This window comes from Scatophagus argus, chromosome 16 (assembly GCF_020382885.2).
Source record: "Scatophagus argus isolate fScaArg1 chromosome 16, fScaArg1.pri, whole genome shotgun sequence".
Lineage (NCBI taxonomy): Eukaryota > Metazoa > Chordata > Actinopteri > Scatophagidae > Scatophagus > Scatophagus argus.
This window is the reverse complement of record NC_058508.1, coordinates 20453438-20462018: the sequence shown is the minus strand read 5'-3', so window position 1 is coordinate 20462018 and position 8581 is coordinate 20453438. Positions and strand designations below refer to the sequence as shown.

The window sequence follows — 8581 nt, the reverse complement described above, 5'->3', positions numbered from 1 at the left end:
TTTCGCTGAGACAGTTTTTGGTTGGTACAAAGTCAGTGGGATTCATCCTCTGAGGACCACGAACCTGTGCCAAGTAATGAAGTCATGCTGACATTTTGATCCTGGACACGGGCTGTAACCTTGGACTGAGACCGTCCACAGAAAAACGTTAGGCCTCACAAAAATAAAATCCAGTAGAAGCATAAAGTACAACTAACTGTAGTCCAGGAAGGAAGTAAACAAAACATCCTTGCTGTCCATAGAAATAATCAGCCATAACTGCACCAAGATTCATGAGTTTGAGTCTGCTGTCAACGCCAACGTGACTCAGAGCGCAGCTGCCAGGTGAACTCTGAAGAGGCCAGAGCTCACCCTCTGCATGGTGTGTCGCAACATGTGGTGGAAAAAATGCTTAGATACTTTACTGAAGTAAAAGTACCAATACCACACTGCAAAAATACTCTACTGCAAGAATAAATCCTGCAAAGAACAAAGAAATAACTAAGAACGAAGTCTCTCTCTGATTAAATGATGTGTGGATGAATGCAGATGTTGAAAAGACCAGATGTGCAAAGATGAGAGCATCACTCATCACATGGCAAACTGCTGCTGCTGCTGTGACTGAATCCCATGAGGAACATCTGCACTGCATGTAACTGAAATGCATCACCACAGACAGACATGCTTTACAGATATTAAATAAACTTATTATTATATTAATCTGATTTTCGGACCTTGGCAGTGCGTGAAAAACACAATTAACTGGATCCAAAAATTGGTTTACAAAACAAACTCCAGTCCTCCAGATTTAATAGGATATTTATTTATTTATTATCTGTTTGGATTGTGCAATTTTATTTTTTTCAGTTTTGTTTTCTTGTCTTCTATATAATACCTGAAATATGCATGCTTGAAATAATTTTCTTGTTTTTAAAACAAAATCTCTAGATTGTATATGAATAGACAGCAAGAAATACAGATAATTTGAATAAGTAAAGTAGGAATAAGAAATAGAAAATAAATATAAAGGATGAAAAGGCATAACTGCTGATTTGATAAGTGTTTTATTGCTTTAAATTGAAAGTTTATCCTGGAAATGACAGTATGGTATTTTGACTTGACGTTGGTGATGTTGACTGTGTAATCTGAATCACGAGTGTCGACTGCCCTCCAGTGGTGATAAACAGGAACTGCAACATTACTGTTAACTTGGTGGTCAGCCTTCTTGCTAGCAAATCCAGATTCACTTAAATGCTCGGACTCTAATAATTGAATTAATAATTGAATACGGGCCTAATGCCTAATTTAGCTGTCTTTAGTTAGAAAGAAGAACATTTACTGACAGCACTGCAGCGTTTCTGTTATCTTTTACCTCTGTATTATGATTGTTTGACTTCGATAAAATGCGTCTATTTCTGCCCCCTGGCGGTGAGTAAATACAACTGTATGACACCAGTAATTTTACACAATAGCATAGTATGCTACTTCCGGTTAAAATGTGAAATTAAAATGCACAACAGAAAGCGACGTAGTTGCGCATTTCGGCCACAAGAACATAGTCCAGACCAGGATTGATATGCTCATGACACTAACTACTGCGAACACATTTCACAACAAAACTTTCAAACTACGACTGCTGTGATTATATCCGCCTATATATATATATATGTAGTATATATACACTCAGTCATATTTTATTGTATAGGTATAGCTAACATAGTTCAGCTACGGGTTGCCTGCAACTTTATGACAGTTACAGCTATAATACGACAGGAACCCTTTTCCGCTTTACGGCAGCTCGCGACTTCCTTTCACACCGGCGCTCGGTCGGAAATTTGTGCCGTTTGAGGACCGGTTGGATTAAAAGGCCTGATTCGGTGTCACGTCGTTTACGGTAAGATTGCAGTGAAGTATGTCCGGACGTACGAGAACTAAACGTTTTCAGTTGTGTTTGAAGTTGAATCGTATCGAGTCCTGTGTGCATGTATATTGATTGCCACCCAGTTAGCTTAGCCATGCTAACACGGCCACCTGGCAAGATGACTAATAGCGTTAGCAGTAGCCACCGTTAACTGACTGAGCCAAACCTGTTAAAAAATAAAAAAAACATTTTCCTGAAGATGATTCAGAAGAAAGCTCGGTTCTTCCTAGTCGGTATCACACAGTAGCCTGGTTCTGCTAAATCACTTTGGTTCCCCCAGTCGAGATTATCTTGGAAATTAGCTTAGCTTGTTAGCATGTGACTGTACAAGTGAAGTTAACACTGCGCTGATGTCAGCTGGTGCTGCTGCTCGACAAAGATGCTTTCAAACCTGAACAAACATAATAATGTCTTTTATAGTGAGCTTGTTGATCTACTTCGAAACTTGGCGAAGAACACACACATTCAGGTGTAAACTCAAATATGAAGATGGTGTCATATTTACTTATTTCAGTGTGATCAGGAGGGAGTGGCGTCGCTTCTGTTAGTACAGTTAACGAAGCCGTTTTTAAAGGTTTGATCAGCACAGTCCCAGCCGTCATCTGCTTTATTCACTGACACATCAATCAGTGATTAAAAAGTAGTAATCTGCCCAACAGTTACAATTAATCAACACTTACTACCGGTGAAGTCATATAAAATGAAGCGTCACTTTAGGCTCTCTAAAAACGTACATTATTTGTAGATAAATTCGTTTTATCAGTAAAGCCATCAACTGCTTAATCAATAATGAGAATGACATTGATGATGATGTTCAGTCCCAGATTCAAAGCTGAACTTTTCTGTGGATTTGTACCAGCTCAGGGGTCAATGATGACTAGCCCACTGCGCAAGCTGATCAGTGCCTGCTTGTTTCAGTGCATTGCTGTAGAAATCAGTGCTGCTGATTGGCTGAGACCCTGTTAATGTGTGGGATACATGCAATGTCATTTAGGACCATATGTTGTGTGAAGGTTGTCTGATTGTTTTCTAGGTGACATTTAATAACACAAAGTCCTTTTCACTCTGGCTGCAGGCCATGGCCAAGTTCAATGCCCCTGTGATCCAGGACAACCCGTCCGGATGGGGTCCATGTGCGGTCCCAGAGAAGTTCAAAGACATGCCCTACCAGCCCTTCAGCAAAGGAGACCGTCTGGGGAAGGTTTGTTTTATCACATTGTTTCTACTGAAAGAACCAAACCGGTGTCAGTTTGTTTGCCACAGTTTTCCTCACGTCTTGTGTTCTCCGTCGTCAGGTTGCTGACTGGACTGGAGCGACTTATCAAGACAAGAGATACACAAGTGAGTAGGACGGCCGTCAGCCCGGACGCGCCTTCACCTAAAGTGTTTTTACTTCAGCTGTCTGCATGATAACACAGTTTCGATATGACTTTGCACAGATTAACTCCCTTCACTGTTCATGGACGCGTTGAAATCTGTGAACCCTCGTCAGTTGTTCAAATACAAGAAACGCTGATCACTGCTGATCATTTTGTCTTCAGATAAATATTCCTCTCAGTTTGGAGGCGGCAGCCAGTACGCCTACTTTCACGAGGAGGATGAGACGAGCTTCCAGCTGGTGGACACGGCCAAGACGCAGAAGACGGCCTACCAGAGGAACCGCATGAGGTTTGCTCAGGTACCAAAGACCCCCCGAATCCCATTTCAGCGCGTCAGCTGATATGAAATGTTGGTGTTGCAGATTAGATTTTAGCTCATCCTGGAACGTGTTGATGTTTCAACAGAGGAACCTGCGCAGGGACAAGGACCGCAGGAACCTGACTCAGTTCAACATGCAGACGCTCCCGAAGAGCGCCAAGCAAAAGGAGAGGTAAAGAGACGTCCCGTTTCAGCCGAGTTCGTGTTGACAACCTGCTCGTGAGCTTCACTTTGACCTCGAGTTCGTGTCTTTTCAGGGATCGCATGCGCCTGCAGAAGAAGTTCCAGAAGCAGTTTGGTGTCCGTCAGAAGTGGGACCAGAAATCTCAGGTATTGATCAGCTAATTCACCTGAATGACCGCATTAGAGCTGCAACATCAGAAAATTAAAATCAGCATCACCGAATAAACATGTTTTAGGCTGTCGGCGTGATCTGTTCAAACATTTTTTAGTATCTTCTGACCTTTTACAGACCAAATGTTTAATTGAGAAACTAGTTGGTAGATGAATAAGTAATGGAAATAACTAAGTTTCAGCTTTAAACTGAGCACACAAGACAAACGGTCTGTTGTTTTTGATCCCAGGATTTTAAAAAAGATTTTTTAAAATAAAAAGGATTTTCAAATATGGAGCACAAAGGTTGTCAAACTTTCCAGTGTGAAGACAGTCTTTGTGTTCTTGTGTCTGTGAGGGTTTTTGGTAACTTGGATGTCCTCGTCTGTTGTCCCCCCCAGGCTCAGCTGAAGCCCAGAGACTCCTCTGTGGAGGTGAGGAGCGACTGGGAGGTGAAGGAGGAGATGGACTTCCCCAGACTGATGAAGATGAGATACATGGAGGTGGCTGACCCTGTTGACATGTGAGTGAAGTGGAAGCAGCTCTTCAGTCATTAAACTTGTTCTGGGTGGAAATACAGAAAAGTTGAACTTTTCTTTCTGGTTTCCTGCAGTGAGTGCTGCGGCGCTTTGGAGTACTACGACAAAGCTTTTGACCGGATCACCACCCGCAATGAAAAGCAACTGAAAAGCATCAAGAGGATCTTCCACACCGTCACTACCACCGACGATCCCGTCATCCGCAAGGTTAGTCGCGAATGAGCTGCTCAGTGGACGCTCACAGGTTTGTTGTTCTGTCTTCAAGGTTTTTTGTTCTCTTTCCAGCTGGCTAAGACTCAGGGTAACGTCTTTGCCACTGATGCCATCTTGGCCACCCTGATGTGCTGCACACGCTCAGTCAACTCCTGGGACATCATCGTGCAGAGAGTGGGCAACAAGCTGTTCTTCGACAAGAGAGACAATTCTGACTTTGGTGAGGCTTTAAAAGGACACCAGGAGCTGCTTCCACAAAGAGATTCCTTCAGTTTGGCTCATAGTCTTTATCAGTGCAGCAGCTTTACGAGTCACATTCCTGTTGTGTTGCTTGAACGCTGACTGCTGTAACGTTCTGTAACTGCACCTCTCAGATTTGCTAACCGTGAGCGAGACCGCCAACGAGCCGCCACAGGATGAGGGCAACTCCTTCAACTCTCCTCGTAACCTGGCGATGGAGGCCACGTACATCAACCACAACTTCAGCCAGCAGTGTCTACGCATGGTAACGACACACACCCTCAAACCTGCTCATAGGCCCGTACGGTATATCAAGGTAGACCAGTGCAGTTAGAAATCCTGAAGGTATGGTTTTCAATTCGTCTACAACATAGATGTCCATCTGCCATTAGTTACTGCAGAGGCCTCAGCTGCAGGTTCTCCTGCCACAGCGAGCTTACATCAGCCAACCACAGAGGGCGCTACAACAGGGAGCAAGTTAAATAGCAAAAGCTGTGCGGTCCTTGTAGACTAGATCATGTCAGCTACAACCTCCAGCAGCTCAGCTCTTAACACAAATACTGTCATACATGAGAAATGTTAGAATGGTGTGTCATGTCTTCGCTTGATTTTGCTCAGGGCGGAGAGCGGCACAAGTTTCCTAACTCCAACCCATTCGTGGAGGAGGATATGGACAAGAGTGAGGTGGCCTCTGTAGCCTACAGGTGAGACACTGAAGCCTCCAGCTGTGTTTACTGTCCTGTTGCATCATTAGTAAAACTGCTGGATGGACATGAGGCGTGTTGGTGTCACTGGGTGTTTTCACCGCTTCCTCTCAGGATGATGGCTTGTTTTTCTGTTTCAGGTACCGTCACTGGAAGCTCGGGGAAGACATCGACCTGATCGTCCGCTGTGAGCACGACGGAGTGATGACCGGCGCCAATGGAGAAGTGTCCTTCATTAACATCAAGACCCTGAATGAGTGGGACTCCAGGGTAAGAGGAAGAGAACTGCTTTGGTGGTTTCATCTTCAGAGTTTTTGTGTGCAGAGTCATGAGCTTCATTTGCAGGTCTAAAAACACAATCATTTCTCAGTAGTTTATCTTCATTGAACTTGCACCGAAACACCTAAAATTCATTTTTCACAATTTTGGCATTTGAAGACTAAATGATTAATCATTGAAATAACCGGCAGGTTAATTGATGGAAATATTCATGAGTTGCAGCTGTACAGTTCAGTCAGTGTTTCTGTCATGTTGAAAAGCATCTGTTTCTCTGTTTATTCTTCAGTATTGTAACGGGGTGGACTGGCGTCAGAAGCTGGACTCCCAGAGGGGAGCCGTCCTGGCCACCGAGCTGAAGAACAACAGCTACAAACTGGCCCGCTGGACCTGCTGCGCCATGCTGGCTGGATCAGAATACCTGAAACTGGGGTGAGGAACACACACACACACACCTGTGTGTGCTGGGCAGGAGGACCAAACACACAGGCTAATCTGTTTTTAACGCCAACACATTTTTCACATCATTTGGACAGCTTGGACTGACTAGTCTGCATCGCTGTGTCTTCCTCAGGTACGTGTCTCGGTACCACGTGAAGGACTCTGCTCGTCACGTCATCCTGGGCACCCAGCAGTTCAAACCCAACGAGTTCGCCAGCCAGATCAACCTGAGCATGGAGAACGCGTGGGGAATCCTCCGCTGCGTCATCGATATCTGCCGCAAGCTGGACGAGGGCAAGTACCTGATCCTCAAGGACCCAAACAAGGTGAGCCGTCACAGTCCGAGTCCAGTCAGGACGTTCAGAGGGACGTCCCGATTTAAAGGCTGGGGTAGAAAATAGAGCTGATGGGTCGACATTCTGTGTCAACAGCAAGTGATTCGGGTGTACAGTCTGCCTGATGGGACCTTCAGCTCTGATGAAGAGGAGGAGGAAGAGGAAGATGAAGAGGATGAGGAGGAGGAAGGTGAGATTTGGCTGTTACCAGGACTTTTACTCCACACAGAGAGAAACTTAATGTACAGCTACGGTGCAATCACGAGTTGTCTATTACTTTTGCCCTAATTCACTTTCATCCAGACTTTGTAAAGCGACATGTCCCTGCATTCTGTGGATCCTTGTTGTCTGTTCTGAGAAGAAGGTTTTTAAGTTATCAGGATAACTCGGCTGAACGGTCTGGTCTCGCCGGAGCTCACTGAAGTGTCCGATGACTTGGAGGACCTGCTTCCATGCTGACCCTGTTCTGTTTCCTCATAGAAAACTGTTTCCTTCTCATTCTAGATGAAGAGAACTGATGTGCGGCGTCGGCTCCGGAGACCAAAGCAGCCTTCACCAACACACAAAGAAACACAATTTAATTCCTTTTGACATTGAATAAAGACAAGATTGGCCAACCGAATTTATGTGTGTTCATTTTCCTTTACTGGGACAGAAGTCCTAACGTGGCTCACAAATCTCCATTCAGCTTCGTCTTTGGCAGGAACTCATAGTTGACTTTGAGTTTTTCTTCCTGTTTTGAAATGTATATTTTCAGCAGGGATTTCACTTAGTTTCCACTGTTCTTCAACAGAAACCGAAGCTCGTTAGGAGAAAATTTCATTTTAAACACTGACAAATAATTAATTCTTTAGTAGAATTTAATTTTCAAACAAACAAAACCTAATTCATAGTATTTTATGGATCTGAAATGTGTCTCTTTGTCATATTTGAAAATGCTGACAAACCTCAGGGAAACAGTCTTAGCACTCTGACACGCTTCATTTATGTTTGTGGACCAATCATTGATTTTTGGAAGAAATTTGTAAAATCACGAATTAGGAATATTTTTCTGTGATTTTTCCAGTCACAGACCTGAATAGACTCAATGACAAAAGCACAAAAGTTGTGTTTTTTCAGGGCTGATAATGATCATTGGTAAGCAAGGACCCAACAACTGATATGTGAAACTGATGTAATAATTTAAGTCTGAGTGTCAAAATATTCCTTCTTTTTTTTAAAAAATTAAAATAACCAGTGATGGAATGTAACTAAGTACAATTTACTGCATTTAAGTACGTATTAAAAAATTTCCATTTATGCTACTTTATGTTTGGTTACTTCGCGGATTCAAATTACTCAGTGTTGATAAACTATGATTTGTGGTGTTAACCAATCACTGAGTGACATCACAGTGATGACTTTTTGTCCCTTTACACATCCTTATTTCCTTTAAGGTTATTCATTTTAAATAACTCGTTTGTTTCACGGTTGCCAGTCAATAAATAAGTAAAAATAAAAAAAGAGCTAAAACAGCTCGTTGCAACAACCAAACCTGAGCCTTCACCTCACACGAAATGTTACATCCTGACAGGATTAGCTTTGCCGTGTTTCTCGCAGTAAAATTACACGCACTTAAACTCTAGCGCAACAGAATCTTGATGGTAACCAGCTAACTTCAGGTGACTAACTCACCTGTTGACAGTTTCTCTCTCTGGTAAAGTCGTTAGCTACACTCAGTTGTGCATACTGGGAATGAGAAGTTACAAATGTTTAATTTCACTTTTCCCAGACCTAATTGAGCTTCTGCTTCACATACCTGCCTCACCTGTGTGCTTTCCGGAAGCCGGGTGCACAACACAGCAGCGGCACAGAAAACACTAACCAATAGCGTGGCTGTGAGGCGTTTGTTGAATACCGGAA

At 43.3% G+C, this 8581-nt stretch overlaps 1 protein-coding gene across 2 annotated transcripts; it reads left to right on the top strand.

The window, feature by feature from the left end:
- Positions 1-1717: 1717 nt before the first annotated feature.
- On the top strand, positions 1718-7301 carry eif3d (eukaryotic translation initiation factor 3, subunit D). 2 transcript variants are annotated; one of them, XM_046415888.1, is made up of 16 exons: positions 1718-1873; positions 2976-3101; positions 3196-3241; positions 3442-3578; positions 3685-3770; positions 3856-3928; positions 4333-4454; positions 4545-4677; positions 4756-4903; positions 5058-5188; positions 5542-5627; positions 5768-5897; positions 6193-6335; positions 6478-6670; positions 6776-6869; positions 7184-7301. In XM_046415888.1, the coding sequence occupies exons 2-16, from the start codon at positions 2979-2981 to the stop codon at positions 7195-7197; spliced, it is 1659 nt and encodes a 552-aa protein (XP_046271844.1). In that variant the 5' UTR covers positions 1718-1873; positions 2976-2978; the 3' UTR covers positions 7198-7301. The 2 variants fall into 2 exon arrangements, with proteins under 2 accessions (XP_046271844.1, XP_046271845.1); XM_046415889.1 differs by having other exon boundaries at positions 1867-1889.
- The last annotated feature ends 1280 nt before the right edge of the window (positions 7302-8581 follow it).